This window comes from Hippopotamus amphibius, chromosome 12, assembly GCF_030028045.1.
Source record: "Hippopotamus amphibius kiboko isolate mHipAmp2 chromosome 12, mHipAmp2.hap2, whole genome shotgun sequence".
Lineage (NCBI taxonomy): Eukaryota > Metazoa > Chordata > Mammalia > Artiodactyla > Hippopotamidae > Hippopotamus > Hippopotamus amphibius.
Window position 1 is genome coordinate 33881866 of NC_080197.1, and position 24181 is coordinate 33906046.

Genomic DNA, 24181 nt, shown 5'->3' on the forward strand with positions numbered 1-24181 from the left:
GAGGGGGGGTTACGGCACAGAGAGAAGCTTCACCTGGGATCCTCTACATGCTTTATCCGTGTGGTTTTAAGAAAAAAGAGGGGGAACCCGGGCGCCACAGTGGACATTCTCCGGCGGCCGGAGCAAATTACCCAGAAACGCCTCCCTCAGAGGCAGACGGGAGCGGCTGGCGGGTGGCCCGCTTGGGGGCGCCGAGCATGCTGGGAGGCGTGGCCCCCCGCGGCCCGAGGATTCTGGGTAGTGTAGTGCCGGCGTCCTGCTGGAGTGGCTCCCCAGCTGGTGGCTTGAGTGATCCCTTGTTCTTTGGTGGCGCTGGTGCTTGTGGCTCTCGCGGGACCCTCGCCGCAGCCCAGCCCTTCCCCGCGCGGAAAGGTAAGTTCTGCAAGGCTGGCCTGTGGGCTGGGACTGGGGACAGCGCTGGTGGCGGGGAGAGGAGGTGGCGGCGGGGACGCGCTGTCGTGGCTCAGGCCGTGCCCTCCCGGATGTCACATTTGGGGATGTGGGTGCGCATCTCCGAGGGAAGTGGGTGAAGCTCAGTCGCTGTGCCCGGTGTTGGCAGGTGTTGGGCTCCGGCCCCGTCCTAGGCTTCCTGTGGGTGAGGACACGTTAGGCCTTGGCCGAAGTACCGATATTGGGAGAGGGGGTCGCTCATGCCACAAGTCCCCGTGTTTGGGGAGGTTGAGTAAGTAGGCTTTTGGGGGCCTGATGTTTCCCAGGTGATGGGTTGAGGGCCGGCCCTGGTGCCAGGTGTCTGGAGTTTTGGTGGGTGGGGGCTGGTAGTCTTCAGGCCCGGCTGCCCCTCGGCTTTGCTGAGGCCTCCCGTGGAGGGGCGGCTGGTGTGGGCAAACGTGCCCGGGATGGGCTCGGTGTGGAGTGGCCATTTTGGCGCTGTCTTGCGGGGGTCTCCGTTTGGCTGGTCGCCCCTGAGTTCGGGCCTTGGAGGAAGAGGTCGTCGGGGGCCCACTGGGCAAGTTTTTCAGAGGTCTTGGAAACCATCATTGATCACAGGAGTCACGGATTTACACATTTCTGGTGTGGCCAGGCTTTGGGATTTAGAGTTCCATTTAAAATTTTTATTATGGAGGAATTTTAAACAAATAAACAGAACTCCATAGACCCATCACCCAGATTTAACCCTTATCAGCTGGTGAAGGATCTCAGTTCATCTCAAAATGATACACTGAGAATCCTTACAGCCCACAGAGGTTCGCTGTCACTGCCCTGTTTAAGAGCCTGGCCTCCACAGCCAGATTTCATCCAGACTCTGTCACCTTATAACTGTGTCACCTTGGGCAAGAGACTGACCTCAGTGTGCCACAGTTTTCTCATCTGTAAAATGAAGATAATAAATCGTACTTCACTGGGTTGTGAGGCTAGAATGAGATAAAACTCACCCAGTGCCTGAAACAGTTGCTGGTATATACTAAGTGCCCAATGAGTATGAACTTTGCTTGTGAAGATCAGAGGTGAGAGAGGGTCAGCTGAGGCCCTGTGTTTCCAGCCCACATTCTGGCTCTCTTCCCAGCAGGCTGTCCAAAGTCTTTTCTTCTGTGGCAGGCCCATTCCTGATGCCTTTAAGGAAGAGGAAACCCTCCCCTGCTGGAGCTTGAGGATTTCCAGTGGCTCTTCTGAACCTTTTGGTTCTCGTTCTGCCCCGTGGCCCCTGCCTGCCCAGAGAGGACTGCTGAGTGGGCCAGGGGAGGACTCCTGGGCTCCTGACAGCCCAGCCTCAGGTGGGGACTGCTTTGCCTTTTGCGTGCTGAACCACGGGTGGGTTTCCTTCACTCAGCTTTGACATCTTTTGCCCCGCAGTGCCCCATCTGGGGATCAGAGCCCCAGCTGGTTTCCCCAGGAAGCAAAGCCTGTTGTAAGGGTGGCATTTTCACAGGGACTGTTCTTCAGACCCAGCGTCCTCCTTCACAGCCCCTCCATCCTCGCACCAGTGTTCCTTCTCAGCATTCGTTCAGACCTGCTCACTCCTGGGGCTTGTCTGCGTGAAGGCCTTGGCCTTCTGTTCTTGTTCTGTCCAGTACCCTCACAGCCTCTTTGTCCCAGTCCTGTCATTTCACCTGCAGATACTAAGCCTAAGGACTTATTATGATATAACCACAACTTCATCATTACACCCAACGAAATTGATAGTTCTTTCTCCAGTTGTTTTAAAGTTTCTTTCAGTCAGAACAGCTCTGGTTGGAGGCAGGAGAGGGAGATGTATCTGGAATTCGGGGTGGTAGTTTTCCCTGTCTCTGCCCCTCTCCCCCCATTTCTTCTGACCTTGCAGAGCTTGGTGAACATCTGCAACTTCTGCCCTTGGTACAGCCTGGGCCTCTTTGTTCTTTCCAGACTTACCTCCTGTTCAGTGCCTGCCATGTTCTCTTAGCGCCTCCTGTGCTGTGCCCTGCATCTCTTCTTCCTGTCTCCCCTCCTGCAGCGCCCTTGCTCCTGTCTCTTGTCCATCTTCTTCTCCCTCCCCTCCCCCCACCTCTTGAGTTGGGCACCTGAGGTATAAATACTGATCTTGCCATTCAGCCTGCTAGAAAGAGACCTTTCTAATCGTTTGTTTCTGTCCCAACTCCAAAGTCAGATTGCCTGGATTCAAATCTCAGTTTCACTGTATCTCGCTGTGTGGCCCTGAGCATGTTACTTGACCTCTCTGAGCCTTCTTTTCCTTATCTGCCAAATGGGGATCAGAATGGTGTCCACCTCACAGGGATGTTGGGTGTGATAACTCTAGCAATGTGGTTAGAGTGCCGACTACATGAATATTAATTGTTGGTTATAATTATGATTAATGCTTCCAGCTTGTCCTCCAATCACCTCTTCAGTGTCCTCGCCTACTTCCCACACCTGTCAGACCCTGCCTTACAGTTGCGTGGAAGCGCAGTCCATCGTCTGCTTTTGTTTCTCTGTTCCGCTCTGCTTCAGCGTCCACTCCTGTGATGAGCTGGGATGCCTTCCCCCTGGAGAGCACCCTGCATGTCTCCGGCAGTATTCCCGGGCTTCCTCACACGGCAGGATCCTTGATGTCTCAGGACCCCAGGGTTCAGGCTGCGTCGTGACTGTCCAACTGTCCCACTGGACTGGGAGGTGGTTCTTTGAGGGTCTGGCACCTCATCTCGTGCCCCTTGAGCCACTGATACAGTTCGTGGCACCTGGTTAGACTAAGCGGGCAGTGCTCGGTGAAGACATGAGCGTCGTCCTTGCTGGAAGGATGGAAGGTCACATGCAGAGACTGATTGGAAGGTGTGCTGTGGGCGTCAGTGGAGTGAGCCCTAAGTGGCAAGTTAGTGTGGACTTGATGTGGGGGCAGGAGGGACCCAGCGAAGCATCTTGAGCAGAGCAGGGACCACAGTTTCCCTCCAGCTCTTGCCCTGCACCTTTCCTGGCCTTTAGAGCTAAACTCCTTGGAAGAATGCTCTCTTCTTGCTCTCTCCATTAATATCCTTCCATTGCCTTTTAAATATTCCAATGAGGTTTTTTCAGCTTTACCCACTAGACAATAGCTTTGTCTAAGTTACCACTGAGCTTCCTGTGGCTAACTACCAGTCCGTGCTCAGCAGCATTTTATATAGTTGCATTCTTACGATCTCCTTTCACATGACTGTCCTGGTTTCCAGGTTTTCCTCCTACCTCCTAGGCTGCTTCTCCTGTGGATTCTTTACTCCCAGCCCGCTACTGGGGAAGGCCCCGCTTCAGCTCCATCGCTCCTTGGTGGCCCTGTCCACTCTCGGCCTGAAATGCCATCTCTCTGAGGTTCAGCCTAGACCTCTGCCTTCAGCTCCAATTCCAGTCTCCTGTCTACTTGGCATTTCCACTTGGGTGTCTCATGGCCGCCCAAACCTGATGTGTCCAACAACAAACTCTGATCAGCTCCCCCACACCCCGCACCCATGGAGGATGGACAGTTCTTTCAGGGAGTTTAGCTGTAAAAGCGGAGACATGGCAACGCCTTCAGCTTCCTCAGGCTCAGAACGTCAGAGTCATCCTCGCCTCCTTGCTTGTTCTTACACTCCATCCACAGTAAGCCACCACTGCCACTCCCGCTGTGGTCCAGGCCACCATCTCACCTGGATGGTCATAGCCCTTGAGTGATCTCTCTGCTTCCTTCTTTGTCCCCTCAGGTGTATTAGTCAGTATAGCAGTCATGTCATGCGTTTACTCAGAGACCTCCGGTGGCTTCTCACCTCAGTCAACGTCAGAACCTCCCCGACTCAGTGTCAGTCACGGTGTTTGAGCCACAGTGAACTGTCTCTGTGCCATGACCGTGCCAGGCCGACTCTTGCATCAGGGCCTTTGCACTGGGTGTCCTCTTGCGTGAGATGCTCTTTTCAGAGTTACTCAGTGGGCTCATATCCTCACATCCTGCAGAGTTTTATTCAATCATCTTCTCAGCAAGGCCTTACCAACCGCTATTTAAAATCTCAAAACTCCACCTGTTTTGTGTTACTTCTTTTCTGCTTCCTTGTTTTATTTTTCTTCATCTCACTCATCACTTTCTGATGTGGTGTGTGTTTTATTTGTTAATTTAATATGTCCATCTTCCTCCTCTAAACTTGCATGTCAGTGAGGGCAGATGTTTTCGTCTTTGTTCACTTCTGTATCCCCAGGGTCTAAAATAATGTCTGTTACACAGTAAGAGCTCAGTACGTTTTTAACCAGTAAGTAATCCAGCCATGAGTAGAGGGAGCTAATTCTGGGAGGAATGGATCAGGCTGGCCGGGATGTCGCGAGGCTGTCTGCAGAGACTCTCTCAGGAGGGCCTGTCCATTGTCCCTGTCCCCTAGCTGGGGTGGGGATGGGAAGCTAGAGGGTTCTCGGAGGTGGACTCCGTGGTCCTTGGTAACTGATATGACGTGAGAGGAGGAGAAGTAGTCCTGGTGCCCGAGTCAGCTGTGGATGACGGGGAGGGTGCTTCTGTCGTTAACAGAGCTGAGGAGGGCAGAGGCTCACACCTGTCCGCCAGCGCTCTGAGCATTGATTGCTGCACAGCAAGCCCCCCAGAGCCGCAGCGTAGACAAGCCACCACGTCATCACCTCTCACGGCTCCCTGGGTTAACCGGGATCCCTTGGGCAGTCCTTCTGCTCCGTGGGAGTTATAGATACCGGAGAATTTTCCCCCACAGTCACTTGGGGATGCTTTTGGGTTGGACCATGCAAGCATATATTTGGTGCTTCAGTGGACTGGCTGGAAGGCTGGGGCAGCTGGGCCCCACACTCTCTCTCCAGGCAGTACTAGGGCCTCTGCTTCTGTGTGGTCCCTCCGGCAGCGGAGTTGAAGTTCTTAACATGGTATCTCGAGCCTTCCGAGAGCACAAGCTGTGTAGCCTTCTTAAAACTTTAGCCTGTAACTGGCACAGTGACACTTGTGCCACGCTTATTGGTTAAAGTAGGAATGAGGTCAGCCTGAAGGAACTCCCAGTGTTTGAAGCTGAAATAATTTGAGCAGCAAAATAGTGATAATACTTTTATTTTTTTATTGGCGTGTAGTTGATTTGCAATGTTGTGTTAGTTTCTGCTGTACAATAAAGTGAATCAGTTATACAGATACTTATATCCACTGTTTTTTAGATTCTGTTCCCATATAGGTCATTACAGAGTATTGAGTAGAGCTCCCTGTGCTATACAGTCGTTATCTATTTTATATATAGTAGTGTGTATGTGTCAATCCCAGTCTCCCAATTTATCTTCCCCCCAGTAACCGTAAGTTTGTTTTTTTATATTTGTGACTCTGTTTCTGTTTTATAAATAAGTTCATTTGAACCATTTTTTTAGATTCCACATATAATACAGTGATAATATTCTAATATAACCCATAGCTGTGAATCCACACTGCAATAAGTAAGAAGGGACAACTCTTGCTTACAGAAGAATTCCAATTAATGAATTTAGAATGAAAGAGGGAAATAGAACATTGCCATTTGGTCAACACTGCAGTAATAATTGTTGCAGACGGTCCCACAGAATTATGCTAAAATTATTGGGTGGAAGATTGGAGAGAAACAGGATATTTGTATAACCTCAAAGTATCTCCCAAGATATGTGTTAAATATAAAGGAGAAAAGAGTGACTTTGCAGTGGAGAAACCCAGCAGACACTGCCTTAACCAAGTGATCAAGATCAAGGTTAACATCATCAATAATGAAATACATCAATGTCATGAACCCCTTCATAGGGTGCACTGAAAATGACACATGACTTCTGAGGAATTCTAGCCAAAAATGAACTGATGTCATTGTAAGTTTTTTTTAAGTCAAATAAACCAAAATTGCGGGACTTTCTTCAAAAATGTCACGTTTATGAAAGAAGGAACTGTCAGGTTGGAGGAGATTAAAGATGTATGGCAGCTAAATGCAATGTGGGAACCTCAGTTGAATCGTGGACCAGAAGGACAGGTTATTGGTGGAAAAATTGTTGAAATGTGGTTAAGAGCTGTAGTTTAGATAATAGTATTATATCAATGTTAACTTCTTGGTTTTGATCATTGTACTATGGTTTTCTAAGATGTTAACATTAGAGAAAACTGGGTGGAGGTTGTATGGGAATTGATATCTTTGCAACTTTTTTTTTTAATTATTTTTTTTTTTTTTGGCTGCGTTGCTGCATAAGGCTTTCTTTAGTTGCAGTGAGCAGGGGCTACTCTTTGTTGTAGTGCACAGGCTTCTCATTGCAGTGGCTTCTTTTGTTGCAGAGCATGGGCACTAGGCATGCGGGCTTCATCAGTTGTGGCCCTTGGGCTCAGTAGTTATGGCTCGCAGGCTCTAGAGTACAGGCTCAGTAATTGTGGCACATGGGCTTAGTTGCTCCATGGCATGTGGGATCTTCCTGGACCAGGGATCGAACTCATGTACCCTACATTGCCAGGCGTATTCTTAACCACTGCACCATCAGGGAAGTCCCACAACTTTTTTTTAAAATAAATTTATTTTTAGTTATTTTTTATTTATTGGCTGCATTGGGTCTTCGTTGCTGCATGCAGGCTTTCTGTAGTTGTGGAGAGCGGGGGCTACTCTTTGTTGTGGTGCGCGGGCTTCTCGTTGTGGAGCATGGGCTCTGGACACTCGGGCTTCAGTAATTGTAGCATGTGGGCCCATTAGTTGTGGCCCATGGGCTCTGGAGCACAGGCTCAGTAGTTGTGGTGCTCAGGCTTGGTTGCTCTGCGGCATGTGGGATCTTCCCAGACCAGGGCTGGAACCCGTGTCCCCTGTGTTGGCAGGCGGATTCTTAACCACTGCGCCACCAGGGAAGTCCCACAACTTCTTTTTAAGTCTAAAATTCGAAATGAAAAGTTTTATGGATTCATCAATCTTACATTGAATTGGATGTTGGAGGAATGAGTGTTGAGTTTTGTTAAAGAATATTTCAGCGTCTGTAAACTCAATCGTGATTTTTCTTCTTGGATCTGTTCATTAATATGGTGTATTACAGTAATGAGTTTCCTGATATTGAACCAATTGTACCTTTCTGGGTAAATCTCACTTTGTCGTGGTGAAATATTTTCTTATTGCTTTGAATGGTGATATTTTTTGCCATGCATTTAATGTGGTAAAAATATATAACATAAGATTTACCATCTTAACCATTTTAAACGTATAGTTCAGTAGCGTTAAGTACATTCATATGGTTGTGCAACCATCTGCACTCTCCATCTCCAGAACTTTTCAAACTGAAACTCTGTAACCATCAAACAATAACTCTATTTCCCCTTCCCCCCAGCTCCTCTCAACCTTCATTCTATTCTGTCCATGTGGATTATTCCAGGTACCTCATGTAAGTGGAATCATCCTTTTGTGTCTGGTTTGGTTCATTTAGCATAGTATCTTAAGGGCCATCCATGTTGTAGCATGTGTCAGATTTCTTTTTTAAGGCTGAATAGTGTTTATTATATGTACGTGCCACATTTGGTTTATCCACTCGCCTGTCGACAGACACTGATCGACAGACACTGATTACTTCCACACTTTAGCTGTTGTGAGTGATGCTGCTCACATGAATGTACAAATCTCTGTTCAAGTCTCTGCTTTCAGTTCTTTCAAGGAAATACCCAGAAGTGGAATTGGTAGGTCATATGATAATTTCTATTTTTAATTTTTTGAGGACTGCTATACTGTTGCACCATTGTACATTCCCAGAAGCAATGCACAAGAGCTGAATGATGATTTTGAAGTCCGATGGAAGTCTGGTATATTTTTTGCCTAGAGTCATTTAGGATTTTTTTGTTATTCTTCAAAGCCTGGTAGTTTTTCTAGTAGATATCTTTTTTTTTTCCAGCCGTGCCATGCAGCATGCAGGATCCTAGTTCCCCAACCGGGGAGCAAACCCATGCCCCCTGCAGTGGAAGCAGGAAGGAAGTCTTAACCACTGGACCGCCAGGGAAGTTGGTGATGGTTGCTTTCAGTCCACTTTAGATCTGCTGTTAGTGCCTGTCTTCTCTGGTACATGTAGTCGCTCCTGCCCCCAGAGCTCTGTTGTAGTCTCCAATGGCTTAAAGCTGGGAGGATAGGAGATAGCTCACTGGTTTAGTGTTTTCCTTTTTAAATAGGTAATTTATTTACAGGTATTTTGAAGTTAGGACATTCTCCGTCTAGTTGAAAGGATGATGTTTTGTGTAGTTTATTTGTGTTTCAGTGGAAACTTAAGGTTTTTAGGAGTCTTCTGCTTCTCGATTGTACTCAAACTCTAAACTAGATCTCTCCTGTGGTGAACAGTGCTGAAATCCCCGCACAGCTCATCCAGCCTTCAGCTGTTCTTATCTACTTGAGCTCCTTGTCGTCTCACTTTATGTTCACATATTTCAGTATTCAACCAGGAATTTTAAGAGGAATCATATGTAGATTTGGGGCCCCTTCCTTTGTTGCTCACACTTTTCTATCATTTTGCCATACGGTTTCCTGGAAGTCTGGAAGCCAGAAGCTCTTGATCTGTTCCCTGTGTGCCACATAGACTAGGGAGAGCCCCCAGATAAAAAGCAAGTTAATACAATGTGTGTCTCTTCTTTCAAGGGTCATGTCCTCTCCAGTTTCTGGATACTTTTGGTTGCTTTTGTCTTCAAAGAGTTGCTTTTTATATTTTGATTAGGGTTTAAAATTATTAATAAGAGGGTTGGTTTGATATGAGCTGTTCTGTCAGTATCAGAATCTAATGCTACTGGGTTTTTTAAAAATATTTTAAAATTTATTTATTTAGGCTGTGTTGGGTCTTGCTTGCTGCACGCTGGCCTTCTCTAATTGTGGTGAGTGGGGGCTTCTCTTTGTTGCAGTGCAAGGGCTTCTCATTGCAGTGACTTCTCTTGTTGCAGAGCACGGGCTCTAGGTGTCCAGGCTTCAGTAGCTGTGGCTCGCAGGCTCAGTAGTTGTGGCTCTCGGGCTCTAGAGTGCACGCTTAGTAGTTGTGGTGCACAGGCTTAGTTGCTGCATAGCGTGTGGGATCTTCCTGGACCAGGAATTGAACCCTTGTCCCCTGAATTGGCAGGCGGATTCTTAACCACTGTGCCACCAGGGAAGTCCCTAATGCTACTGGTTTTTAATTTACTAATTTGGGTTCTTTTTAAAAACATTTTCTTCTGTTTTCTCAGTTTCTATTTTTTTCCTACTTTCTGGGGTTGAAGGAAAGTGAAAACAGAGTTGTTTATTTGCTTTTTTAAACCCAATACATTGGTAATTGAAAACAAATTGATGGGATCAAGTATTGTCACGTGTGTGGAAAGGGTCACTCCCGTGTGGATGTTGGGATTGTGAACTGGAATGCCTTCGGAGGGCAGTTCAGAGGCATAAGTAGATGTTCAGTATTGGGCCCAGTAATTCTACTCCTTTATCAATTATACACAAATATCAGGATGTGCCAAAGGCATTGCTTGTAACCTTGTTGGCGATAGAGAAACACTGCAATCTCATTGTCAGTTGACAGAGGAATACTTTGTTAGAGAGAATATGTGGTCTGTTGGTGGAAAGAGTAAAAAGGATGGAGTTAGGTCTGTGATGAGTACGAAAGGCCCCAAAATATTAAAATGGAAACAAGTCAAAGGACAATGCAGATGATTTTTATTTAAGGGAAAATAATAGTGTTTGCACGTGTGTAAATATGAATGAAAATTAAGATATAAAGGTATAAATAAAAAAAGTACTCACTACATAGTTAACAGCAGTTACCCTGGGCAAGGGTGTGGGCCTGGGGCAAAATCCAGAAAGAGAAGTAAAATTTTTATTTTACAATCTTCAGATTGCAGTCAGTTCTTCCTAACACTAGCAAACATGTTAGTTACATGTATAATTAAATATAATAAAGTTAAGCCACAAAAATGTGTGTTTTAAAATATCTTTTGTGTTCTTTTATGAATGATTTGCAGTTTAAAACAATGTTTCCTGACCACTTCATCCAAATCATAATACTACTTAGTTTAATCTGAATTGTCATAGTTTCTTATTTCAAAATTGATAATTCATTCTTCTGGCCAGTTTTTGTCCTTCATTATTGCTTCAGGTTTCACTGGCTTTGTTCTCAACACAATATTTTCTCTGTCTTGGCTACCCAATTAAAAACTCTATACTTTTTACTCTCTTAATGAAAGATCTTAAAAATAAAGGAGACAATAGCATAATGAACATCCTTATGTGCATCATTTTGATTTAACACATTTATATTTTGCCATATTTATTCCATCTGGATTTTGGGATTTTGGGTTCTTTTGGTGGTGTTTAAGAATATTTAATAATTTTTTATTAATGGAAAAATTTCAGACATGTTCAAAGCAAGAATAGTATAGTAAAATCCCAGCTTTAACAGTAATCCCCATGTAGCAATCTTGGAAGGGAGTGGTTTGTCCAGTTTTTCCTGAAATGTTTTTAAAACAATCCCATGGATCATTTTCACCTGTAAACACTTCAGTGTATATTTTTTTGAAAAACAACCAGAATAATACCATTTTCACAGCCTCTCAAATTAATAATCGTGTTAACATCTACAGTAAAGTAGATAGCCTCAAAAATGTCCTTCTACATTGAGTTTGTTGGCATCATGAGAGTTTGGGACTGAACCTACTGAAGGCCTGACTCTGAACTTTTTTCCAGGGCCCTGGTAAAAACCAGACTGTTAAACTTGCACCATGCCACCCCTCCCCCTGTTGTGGGGTTGGAGAGCAGGCCCTGACTCACTCATGGGGAGAGCATTTCCAGCTGACACCCTCTAATTTCTGCCTTCCTTACCCAAACCTGCTTTCTGAGATATCATCCTTTAGGGACACCAGGAAAAAGTGAGTCCTGGGAAGCCAGGGTAATGGTGAGTGTTTCCTGCATTTCCACACCAGTTGTCGCAGGATGCACAATCCCTTCTCTTGTCCTGACCACCTTGTTGGTACCTGGCAGAGTCCAGCTCTAGTCCTAGAAGTGTAACTTATCTTACCTGCAGCCTGTTTGACCCATGACTTGGTCAATTTAGGAAGTTACCATCCCTGGAAATATTACCCCTGGAAAGGCACAGGATCAGAAAAGATGCAAGAAAAACCTTCAGTGTACACCTCAGATTAAACCCTGGCATGGAGACAACCTACAACAATAAAAACAAAACCCCAGCAAATCCTGGGGAATCTGAGTTCCAGAGTTGTCATACTATAAGGTTCAGATATTGCATTTTCAGTAACAACATAAAAATCACAAGGCAAATAGGACAGTGTAGCCCATTCTGAGGTAAAAAATAAATCAATAGAAATGACCCCCAATAAAAGCCGGATGGTGGGCTTATTAGACAAAAGACTTTAAGATAGCTGTCAGAGCTAATGGAAGACATGAACAAGGTCAAGAAAACAATGTAAAAATAAAATGGAAATCTCATTAAAGAAATAGAGGACATGAAAAGGAACCAAGAAGCTTAACGAATTCTAAGTACAATAAACTCTTTTTAAAGAGACCCACACCAAGATACATTATCATCAAACTAAAGGCAACAGAGAGTCTTGAAAGCAGCAAGAAGCGATTTGTCACATATTATCAGCAGTAAAGAGCTCAGAAATTAATCACACATATATGACGAGATGATTTTCAACAACAGTACCGGGACCATTCAATGTGGAAAGGACAGCCTATTCAGTAGATGTTGCTGGAAAAACTGTATACCCACATGCAAAAGAATGTAAAATTAACTCAAAATGGATCAAAGATCTAAACAGGAAAGCGCTTAAACTATAAAACTCTTAGAAGAAAACATTGGGGAAAAACTTCATGAAGTTGGATTTAGTTATGATTTGTTGGATAATTCACCAAAAGCCCAGGCAACAACAACAAAAATAAACTGTACTTCATCAAAGTTAAAAACTTTAGTGCATTAAAGAGAGTATATTTGCAAGTCATATATCTGATATGTAATTAATATCCAGAATATATAAAGATCTCAGATAACAACAACAACAAAAACCAAACACCCCAATTCAAGAACGGTCAAAGGACTTGAATAGACATTTTTGCAAAGAAGATATACGTATAGCAAATAAGCACATAAAAAGATGCCCACCATCACTAATCATTAGGAAATGCAAATAAAGACAACAATGAGAAACCATTTTACACATTTTACACCATTTTTCACGATGGCTGTTATCAAAACCCCAGAGAGCAGCAAGTGTTGCTGAGGATGTGGGGAGATTAGAATCCTTTTACATTGCTAGCAGGGATGTAAAATGGTGCAGCTGCTGTGGGAAATGGTCCAGTGGTTCCTGGAGAAACTGAACATAGAATTACCACATAATTCAGCAATTCCACTTATGGGTATATACCCAAAAGAACTGAAAGCAGTTTGCATGGTAGCTGAAAGGTGGAAACAACCCCCGTGTCCATCAATGGAAGAATGGTATATACATAGAGTAGGGTATTTTTTAGCCTTAAAAAGAAAGGAAATTCTGAGTACATGCTTCTGTATGGCTGAAGCTTTTAAAAATTTTTTTGTTTTATATTGGAGTATAGTTGATTAACAGTGTTGTGTTAGTTTCTGGTGTACAGCAGAGTGATTCAGTTACATGTATACATGCATCTATTCTTTTTCAAATTCTTTTCCCGTTTAGGTTGTTACAGAATATTGAGCAGAGGTCCCTGTGCTCTACAGTAGGTCCTTGTTGGTTATCCATTTTAAATATAGCAGTGTGTACATGTCAATCCCAGACTCCCAATTGATCCCTCCCCCCATTTCCCCTTTGGTAACCATGTTTGTTTGCTAAGTCTGAGTCTGTTTTTGTTCTGTGGATAAGTTCATTTGTATCATTTTTTTTTCCGATTCCACTTATAAGCAATGTAATATATTTGTCTTTCTTTGTCTGACTTACTTCACTCCAGGTCCATCCATGTTGCTGCAAATGGCATCATTTCTTTTTTTTGTTTTTTTGTTTTGTTTGGGGTTTTTTTTTAGTTTATTTTTTTTTTCAGATCTTTATTGGAGTATAATTGCTTTACAATGTTATGTTAGTTTCTACTGTATAACAAAATGAATCAGCTATATGTGCATATATATATCCCCATAACCCCTCCCTCTTGAGCCTCCCTCCCTCCCACCCTCCTTTTCCCACCCCTCTAGGTCATCAGCAGTCATTGAGTTGGTCTCCCTGTGTTAGGCATTTGCTTCATCTGTTTTCCATTGGTAGTATATAAATGTCAATACTATGCTTTCACATTGTTCCAGCTTCTCCTTCCCCACCTCCCCATATCCTGAAGTCTGTTCTCTACATCTGCATCTTTATTCTTCCTCTGCCACTGAGTTCATCAATAGCATTTTTTTTTAGATTCCACATATATGTGTCAGCATACGGTATTTGTTTTTCTCTTTCAGACTTACTTCACTCTGTATGTCAGACTCTAGGTCCAGCCACCTCACTACAAATAACTGTTTCATTCCTTTTTATTGATGAGTAATATTCCATTGTATATATATGCCACATCTTCTTTATCCATTCATCTGTCGTTGGACATGTAGGTTGCTTCCATGTCCTGGCTATTGTAAATAGTGCTGCAACAAACATTGTGGTACATGTATCTTTTTGAATTATGATTTTCTCCAGGTATATATGCCCAGTAGTGGGATTGCTGTCATATGGTAGTTCTATTTTTAGTTTTTTAAGGAACCTCCATACTGTTTTCCATAGTGGCTGTACCAATTTACATTCCCACCAAAGTGCAGGAGGGTTTCTCCGCACCCTCTTCAGCTGTTATTGTTCCTAGATTTTTTGATGATGCCCAATCTGACTGGTGTGAGGTGATACATCATTGTAGCTTTGACTTGCAGCAAATGGCATCATTTCATTCTTTTTCACGGCTGAGTAATATTCCATTGTATATATGTACCACATCTTTATCCATTTATCCATTGATGGACATTTAGGTTGCTTCCATATCTTGGCTATTGTAAACAGCACTGCAGTGAACACTGGGGTATATGTATCCTTTCAAACCATGGTGTTCTTTGGGTGTATTCCCAGGAATGGGATTGCTGCATCACACGGTAGCTCTGTTTTTAGTTTTTTAGTGAAACTCCATACTGTTTTCTGCAGTGGCTGCACCAGTTTGCATCCCTACCAACAGTGTGGGAAGGCTCCTTTTTCTCCATACCCAGCATTTATTGTTTGTAGACTTTTTGATGGTGGCCATTCTGACTAGTGTGAGGTGATATCTCACTGTCGTTTTGATTTGCATTTCTCTAATAATTAATGATGTTGAGCATCTTTTCATGTGCCTCTTGGCCATCTGTATGTCTTCTTTGGAGTACATGACTGAAACTTGAAGACATTATGCTAAATGAAATAAGCCAGATGCAAAAGGACAAATACTGTATGATTCCACTTATTTGTGATATGTAGACCAGCCAAATACATGGAAACAGAAAGTAAAATGATGGTTGGTTACCAGGGTTTGTGAGAAAGAGGGAGTCACCATTTAATGGTTACAGAGTTTCAGCATGGGATGATGAACAAGTTCTGGAAATGGGAAGTGGTGGTGGTTGTACAGCAGTGTCAACATACTTAATATACTGAAATGTACACTTAAAAATGGTAAAATAGTAAATTGTTTATGTATATTTTACAGTAAAAATTTAAGACCTACAGGCTGCTACTACATTCGACCTGTTCTGTATTCTACCACTGGATGCCTTTTATTCCTCCCAAGTGGTCCTACGATTCAGGCTTGCTCTCTTCCTTGGCCCACAGCAGCCTCTGCTCTGCTCCCCACACGCCTCATTGGGAGTACCTCGCACCTTCCTCTTCCCTTGATTCCTGCCCGTCTTTCAAGACCAAGTTCCTAGGCCTCTCATGAAACTTTCCTAATGCCTATATTCCAGTATGCTTTCCATTTCGAAATAGTATTGTATTGAGATAAAGATAGTAAAATTGGGCGGGGGGATGAGAATGGCACATAGAAATGAATTTGTAGACTGAGTAGCCAAGAACGTCCACCCCGAGCACCCACAGTGTGGGATGGTAAGTTTAATGGACTGTTTACTCACATTTCATAGGTGAGAAAACAGAGGCACTAGTTGACGGCAGGGGTGGGCCCCAAAGCAAGGTGGTAGGGTTCAAGTTCGTGAGCGTCACCACTCCCTGCTTATGCCTTAGGCCGGGGAAGGCCAAAGGGTCCATGGGATTGAGGGAAAGGACTGAGTTGTATTTGGTGTGTGCCGCAATGAATTGTATAAACTTCATTCTGATGCTTCAACATTAAAACTGTTGTTCATACTATTCTTTTAAATTCTTAAAACTCAGAGGTCTGTTGCTTTACTGTTGTTTTAATTTTTATGTTGTTTGCTCTTCCCTCAGCCTAGATTTAAAGTTCCCAAAAGTTAAAGACTCTATTTTTTGCGTGTATTCTCCAAAACAGGACACTCAGGATCTTGAACGTGTAGGTTGACAAGTGTCACTGCCCTGATGGTGACGGGTTAAAAGTGTTGGAACAGAGGGCACCAGGGTCGAAGGCAGGCTCTAGATATCTCACCTACCTCCCCCTGGCAGCCTTCTCCCTGCCCCTCACCCCGAGTCCTGGACGAGGCTGGCTCCTTGGTGAGCAGGGCTATGTTCTGTGTTACAGGCACACATGGCATTCAGAGATGTGGCTGTGGATTTCACGCAAGAGGAGTGGATGCTGCTGAGCCCTGCTCAGAGGGCCCTGTACCGGGAGGTGATGCTGGAGAACTACAGCAACCTGGTCTCACTGGGTAAGCCTGGCATCTCTCAGGACCCGTATCCCGGCTGCTGGGCCCTTTAGGCTGTGCTGGAAGCAGCCATCTTGCTTTCTGACTTTGTCTTTGGGTTGGACTCAAAAGTAGAGGCACTCTGTTCCCTCTTTCCCCAGAGAAGGTCTGATTTTGTAGAGCTGAAATGTGTAGAGGTGTGTGTGTGGCTGTGTGTTGTGTATGTGGTACTCTGCATTTCTAGGCCTTTGCCCCCAGTCTCTTGGGTAAGCATGATATCTCTTCCTGGTTGTTACCTTCTTTTAAATGAGGGAAGTGTTCTCTCCCCAGGATGGAGTAGGGTCAGTGAGCTGTCATCCTAGTTTCCCCTCCCCTGCAGAGAGCTCACCACTCTCTGGTCTTTACCACCACCTTTTGAAATTCCCCACCCAGCGTGGCTCTGAGTTCAGGTACTGGTTCTTGAGCCTGTAACTGATAGCCACCTTGTTTTCTTTTCCTGTGAGCAGGGATTCCGTTTTCTAAACCCAAACTCATCACCCAGCTGGAGCAAGGGAAGGAAACCTGGAGAGAAGAGAGAAAATGCCCACCAGCCACCAGCCCAGGTGAGTGGGGAACACTGGGCAGCTCAGGGGGCTGGGGACGAGCCGGCCTCGCTCAGGTGCTGGGGAGGGAGGCCGTTGTGCTGGCCTCAGGGCTGTTGTGTGTGCTGCACGCCATGGCCTCCTTCGAGAACTTCATTCACACTCAAGCTTTCCTGGGGTTTCATCTTCCTGCACTGGGTTTGCCGACTCTGCTTCACTCGGTTCTCTCCCCCATGCATAGGCTTCTTGCTCTTGTTACTGTATCTTTAAAAGATCAAGCAAGAATGTGGAAGTAAAACTGAGTGAGCTGAAGAAAAAAGGCAAGCCCAGTGGGAGGAAGGAAGGCTATAAAAAGCCAGTTGGGAAATTGAAATGGAATTCTAAAAAAATTGTAAGAATAGATTTCACCCAGGAGGGTGAAACTTTAAATGGTTATGTAAGTACCTATATAATCCTCAGTTTTGCCTCTTAGCCCTCAAAGCCTAAACTAGTTGGCCATTTAAGAAAAAGTTTGCTGACCCCTGCTCAAAGGGATTACAATATACAGCCTTCACTTTTCCTTTTCTACCTACCCTGGATACCACTTTATGTAAATGTAAGAAAAGTGCAGTTGCACACCTTGAATTACAACCCTCTTTGCCACGTGCTTTATCTATAGTTGTCATTTGTATTGCACCTATATACTTTCTAAACTCCCTAATACAGTGTTAAAATATTTCTTTTAAACACTCATATGTATTTTTAATCAAAAGAAAAAATGTTCTTTTATACTCATCCAGATAATTTACCATTTTCTATGCTCTTCCTTATTTTCCTGAAGATTTGAGTTTCTACCTGATAGCATTTATTCATTGTCTAGCATTTCTTGTGGTACAGGTGGTAGTATTTTCATTTAAATTTTGTTTTTCTGAATGTGTCTTTATTTCACCTTCATTCTAGAAGGATATATTCACTGAATATAGAATTCTAGATTGGTTTATTTTTTCACCACTTTAAAGATACTGTTCCCCTGTTCTGGCCTCCGTTGTTTCTAATGAGAAATCAGCTGTCATTTACACAATTATTACCTTGGGTGTTTTTGTTACTTTTTTTTTTTTAAACCTCTGGCTATTTTCAGAGTTTTCTGTATATGTTTAGTGTTCAGCTGTTTGTGATGTAAAACTGAGGAAACAAGCTTTTCTTTGTATTTTCCCTACTTAGGGTTTGCTGAGATTTTTGAATCTGTAAATTTATGGCTAGAGCCAAATTGGGGGAATTTTTGAACATTATTCTTTCATGGTTTTTTTTCGGCTCCCTTTTCTCTCCCCCTTTTGGGGACTACACTTGCATGTGTATTAGTTCTTTTTACATTGTCCCACAGGTTATTGAGCCTGTCTGTATTTTTTATTATTTTCCCCTCTCTGTTCTTCAGGTTGATTTTTTTTGATCTGTCATCTCCAATATGCTGCTAAGTCCTGGCCAGTACATTTTTCATTTTGGATACTGTATTTTTTCACTTTTGTCATTTGCATTTACTTTTATTATAATTTTCCATTTTTGTGATAATACTTCCTGTTCATTAATGAAGAGCAAATTGTCCTTCACTTTCTTTAACAGAATAACTCAGATGCTTAGCGGGTACATTTTTAAATTAAAACTTGCAAAACAGTGTTTATTACACAGTTTGCTTTTTTATTGAGAAGTGTGTGAAAGATTGTGTGTTAGTATGTTTATGTGAACATGGATGTCTGTGTTATTATTTCCTGTGACCAGTGGTCACCTCGGTGGGGATAGAATTGGAGAGAATGGAGCAAAGAGTTTCTAGGAATTTTTTTTACTTGGCATTCTTTTTATTTCTTTATACATTTATTTTTTTAAATATATTTATTTATTTATTGGCTGCATTAGGGCTTCGTTGCTGCGCGTGGGCTTTCTCTAGTTGTGGCGAGCGGGGACTACTCTTCATTGTGGTGCATGGGCTCTTCATTGTGGTGGCTTCTATTGTTGCAGAGCACTGGCTCTAGGCACTCAGGCTTCAGTAGTTGTGGCACACAGGCTCAGTAGTTGTGGCACATGGGCTTAGTTGCTGCGCAGCATGTGGGATCTTCCAGGAACAGGGCTTGAACCCGTGTCCCTTGCATTGGCAGGTGGATTCTTAACCACTGCACCTCCTAGGAAGTCCATTGGCGTTCTTTTTAAATGATAGAGGTATAGATAACTTTAAGGAATTGTGTGGGGGTTTTTTTGGTTTTGGGGTTTTTTTCCCCATTTTTTGACCACACCATGTGGCATGTGGGATCTTAGTTCTCCAACCAGGGATTGAACCCACACTCCCTGCTTGGAAGTGTGGAGTCTTAACCACTGGACCACCAAGAAAGTCCCTGGAACTGTGTGTTTTTTAGGTTTTAAAATACTTTAGACAATTTTATAAATATTTCATACACAGAGAAGTATATGTTTTCTTTTTCTGTGTAAGAAATTTTCTATTTCTCAGTTTTATTAAACTTAAAAGTTTAGTTAATTTTATCTTCGAATTGAGTAAATATAGCACATATAATAGAAACAATTTCTGTTTTCAGGTTGTTTCTATTCTTGTTTTTTGTCTGAGTCATAAAGCTCCCCAATGTCATTGTCATTTCTATCACATCCTCCATTTATTTCCAAGTTTTTGCCTTATATTCCCACTTCAGTGTACTGTGAGGCCTGTAAAGGTCTGTGACAATTTTATCTCATTCATTGAGATAAACATTAAACATTGAGATAACATTCAAATTCTTTGTTCCGTGTGCTACTCCTTTAACTTTCCCTTAATTCTTGTTAGTCTTAGCACTCACTTTGTTGTGGTTTTTTGGGGTTTTTGTTGGGGGGGGTGGTATAGTATTTAATGTGATTTTGGTGGTATGTAGCTAGTATTGCATTTTATGCTAACCCATCTGTTGTCTGTGAGTAGCAACTTTGGCCCTTTCACATTCACTGTACTAACTGATCAGTTTCACGGGACTTCCTTAGGGGTGGACTGTGGGATGGATGCAGAGGTGCTTGACCACAGTGATAGGCAGGAAGGTCAGGGCAGAGGAAGAAAGCACCTGTCTTAGCTCAGGCTCTGAAGCAACACACCAGACTGGGTGGCACAGGCAAAGCTGTTTCCGTGGTTCTGGAGGCTCACAGTTCTTGGCGGATCGAGGTGCAGGCAGGGTCATTTACGCAGGAGGCCACTCTCCTTGCTTGCAAACGGCTGCTTTCTTGCTCTGTCCTCACCTGGCCTTTCCTCTGTGCCTGCACATCCTGGCTCCTCCTCCTCTTACAAGGAGGTCACCAGTCATATTGGATTAGAGCCTTATGACCTCTTTAAGGCCCTATCTCCGAATAAGTAGCATTCTATATGGGATGGAATAATTCTAGAATGTAGATGTGTACACAGTTGTCCCTTAAAAGTTCAGTTCACTGATCAAGGCAAGTGTTCAGGTAGATGCAGTAAGATCTGTACCTGATTTCTCAGACTGTGTGATCATTTATTGCCTTCAGCTGACTATAACCAGCTGTGATGAAACAATACAGTCAGTGTTGACCTCGCCTTACAAGAGGTAGTATAAGAAGAAAATTTTTGTATTGATTTCTGGAGAAATTTTTATTTAGATTAATTATGAAAATTAACAGGGCTTGAACTGGTCAGGGGCACCTGTCACCGGGGAGCCTAGACTATGTTTGTGTTGTCCACTGCTGAAAGCCTGCTGCCTTGTGGAAATTCTGGTGCAAAGTAATCCTCTAATATTTGTCAGTGAGTCAGGACACTCCAGTTCAGGTGTTTCACTCGTGACCTCTGTGACCATGACTGTGCTGCCTCCTACCCCAGGGGTCCTCCAGTCTGACTGCTCTCTCCTTCCACCCCATTCTCATGGGAAATAGGGAAAGACAGAGACCTTTCCAGTCCTCTGGTTAGAGCTCCCTCAGTCACAGATAATCCCTTTGGACACAGTTCATCTCACTGTGGGTTGTTGCATGTTAGAAGGTAATTGTAGGAGGTCCTGTGAAGGAAGGCTTGCTGGGTAGCCCGTAAGTTCTAAGCTTTTTGAAGAACAGGGAATCAAATCTTATCATCAGACGAGGCACAACTGCTTTGGCTTTCCCAGATCTCAGTCCTCACTCAGACTCTTTTCTCTGCAACAGAACCAAAGCCGGAACTCCACCTTGGTCCTTTCTGCCCTCCAGATTTCTCCAGTCACAAATTCCACATGCAGCACGTGCTGTGTAGTCATCCTCCCTGGATCTTCACGTGCTTGTGTGCAGAAGGTCCTGTCCAGCCAGGAGATCCGTGCTCGGGGAACCAGCAGCAGCAGCAGCGAACCTCTGATGGAAGTTCTTGGAGCGATAAAGCGGAAGGTCAGGAGCGAGAAGGTGCCCAGCCTCTGTTTGGAAAGACAAAGAAAAGGACTTCAGGTGTGTTCCCCAGGCCGCCACCCCAGAGGCAGCCAGTCAGCTCTGGGGATGGCATCCGAGGTGTAGAGGTAGAGGCCAGCCCAGCACAGAAGGGGAGCCCGGAGGAAACAGACAGACTGCTGAAGAGGATAGAAGTCTTAGGGTTTGGGACAGTCAACTGTGGAGAGTGTGGGCTGGGCTTCAGCAAGATGACAAACCTGCTCAGTCACCAGAGGATACACTCAGGGGAGAAGCCTTATGTGTGCGGGGTGTGCGAGAAGGGCTTTAGCCTAAAGAAGAGCCTTGCCAGGCACCAGAAGGCACACTCGGGGGAGAAGCCTATCGTGTGCAGGGAGTGTGGGCGAGGCTTTAACCGGAAGTCGACGCTCATCATACATGAGAGGACACACTCGGGCGAGAAGCCTTACATGTGCAACGAGTGTGGGCGAGGCTTCAGCCAGAAGTCAAACCTTATCATACACCAGCGGACACACTCTGGGGAGAAGCCCTACGTGTGCCAGGAGTGTGGGAAAGGCTTCAGCCAGAAATCAGCTGTCGTCAGACACCAGAGGACACACCTAGAGGAGAAGACCATCGTGTGCAGCGACTGTGGACTGGGCTTCAGCGACAGGTCAAACCTCATCTCACACCAGAGGACACACTCTGGGGAGAAGCCCTATGCCTGCAAGGAGTGTGGGCGGTGCTTCCGGCAGAGGACCACCCTTGTCAACCACCAGAGGACACACTCAAAGGAGAAGCCTTATGTGTGTGGTGTGTGTGGGCACAGCTTCAGCCAAAATTCAACCCTCATCTCACACAGGCGGACACACACGGGGGAGAAGCCTTACGTGTGTGCGGTGTGTGGGCGAGGCTTTAGTCTCAAATCACATCTCAACAGACACCAGAACATACACTCAGGGGATAAGCCCATTGTGTGTAAGGACTGTGGGCGAGGCTTCAGCCAGCAGTCAAATCTCATCAGACACCAGAGGACACACTCAGGGGAAAAGCCCATGGTGTGTGAGGAGTGTGGGCGAGGCTTCAGCCAAAAGTCAAACCTCATTGCACACCAGAGGACACACTCAGGGGAAAAGCCGTATGTGTGTAGGGAGTGTGGGCGAGGCTTCAGTCATCAGGCAGGCCTCATCCGGCACAGGCGGAAACACTCGAGGGAAAAGCCTTACGCGTGCAGGCAGTGTGGACTGGGCTTTAGCAATAAGTCAGCTTTAATCACGCACAAATGGGTACACTCAGAAGAGAAGCCCTGTTTATGCAGAGAGTGTGGTCAAGGCTTTCCCCAAAAGTCACACCTCATCTTACATCAGGTGACACACCAGGGCAAGAAACCTTATATGTGCAAGATGTGTGGACAAGGCTTCAGCCAGAAGTCACACCTCAGCAGACACAGGAGGATGAAGTCTGTCCACCACAAACCGCCACTTCAGTCTGACCCTGAGGCCTATTCAGAGCAGTCTTCTGACCCCTTACACTCTCTTTGAGAGTGAAGATGGGGGCGAGGACCAAATAATCAGACATTTCTACACTTTCATGAAATGCATTCCGTAAGTGGCCAAAGGACAGTTGACTGTTTACTTCCTCCACGTTAAGTCTCCATGTTTTGTGGCCTTTTGTTCTAATAAACTGCTTCTTTACAAACCTGTGGCCTTGGCTGTGTACCTCATGTACTCATCTGTAGAGATGGGGAATAAGGAGTGGTACGGAAATCTTGAGCTTCTGAGTCCACTATTCCACAAAAATTCAGTTCCTTGGAAGATGTAAGAACTGAGTTACTCTGTATTTGTTGGAAGGGCTGGTCTTTTGTGTAGGGAGAGAATCCGGGAACTGGATTCAGGGGATTCGGGTTACGGGAGGGAATCTTCCAAGACATACGGCTTCCCCTAGAGCTTTCCTTCACTGGCAGCCCACTTTCTTGCTCCTCTCCTCCTGGCTCTCAGACATCTACATTGTTGCCTTTGCTAATCATCCCCTAATTACCTTTATTGCTTTTGCTCAGGCTTTAGTCCCTAGTCCTCCCCTCTTGGGGCCCCCTTGACAATATATTTTCATCAGCACTCCAATCTCAGGCCTGGTCCTCCAGCTATGACAACTTTGGGTCTCTAGTAACACCCATTCAGACTACCAAGAACATGGTACTCTGATATTACAACAGCCTGTAAGCAGTGCGCTCCCAGCCCTTCAGCAGCAGGGATGAGATGCAAAGCCACACTCCCGACTCAGCCCTGTAACACTGGGGTTAGAACTTCCAGTTGTGCCCCTTGGCACTCCATCCCAGGCTGAGTCTTCGTGCCAGCCATCCAGTACCTGGTCTAAGGTCCCTTAGCCACACACACTTAAGAGGTAGAACTTAGTATTTCTCCAACCACAAGGCTGCTTATCATATTTAAAGGATATTTAATCATATTTAAAGGTTCTTAACCATACCTCCTTTTTATGGCTGAGTTATTCCATTGTATATATGTGCCACATATTCTTTATCCATTCATCTGTTGATGGGCATTTAGGTTGCTTCCATGTCTTGCCAAGGCCTACATGTAAATAGAAGGAAGGGGTGGCTCAGTGCTTAAGAATCTGCCTGCCAGTGCAGGCGACAGGGGTTTGATCCCTGGTATGGGAAGATCCCACATGCCTCGGAGCAACTAAGCCGTGTGCCACAACTGCTGAGCCCACTGCTGCAACTACTGAAGCCGGAGTGCCTAGAGCCCATGTTCCGCAACAAGAGAAGCCACTGCAATGAGAAGCCCACTCACTGCAAACGGAGAAGAGTAGCCCCCGCTCTCCACAACTAGAGAAAGCCCACGCACAGCAACGAAGACCCAACACAGCCAAAAATAAATAAAAATAAATCTTTAAAAAAAAAAGTAAGATCTCAAATCATTAACCTAAGCTTTGATCTTAGAAAACTAGAAAAAAGGGCAAATTCAAACTTGAAGCAAGGATAAAAGATAGAATAAAGATCAGAGTGGAAATTAGACAGTAGAAATTAATATAGGCAAATCAATGAAACCAAAAGTTTCTTTGAAAAGATCAACAAA

The 24181-nt window shown here is 44.6% G+C and overlaps 1 protein-coding gene across 2 annotated transcripts; it reads left to right on the top strand.

The window, feature by feature from the left end:
- Positions 1-23968, top strand: ZNF133 (zinc finger protein 133). 2 transcript variants are annotated; one of them, XM_057704199.1, is made up of 4 exons: positions 1-372; positions 16050-16176; positions 16659-16754; positions 20880-23968. In XM_057704199.1, the coding sequence occupies exons 2-4, from the start codon at positions 16056-16058 to the stop codon at positions 22625-22627; spliced, it is 1965 nt and encodes a 654-aa protein (XP_057560182.1). In that variant the 5' UTR covers positions 1-372; positions 16050-16055; the 3' UTR covers positions 22628-23968. The 2 variants fall into 2 exon arrangements, with proteins under 2 accessions (XP_057560182.1, XP_057560183.1); XM_057704200.1 differs by lacking the exon at positions 1-372 and adding an exon at positions 1532-1733.
- The last annotated feature ends 213 nt before the right edge of the window (positions 23969-24181 follow it).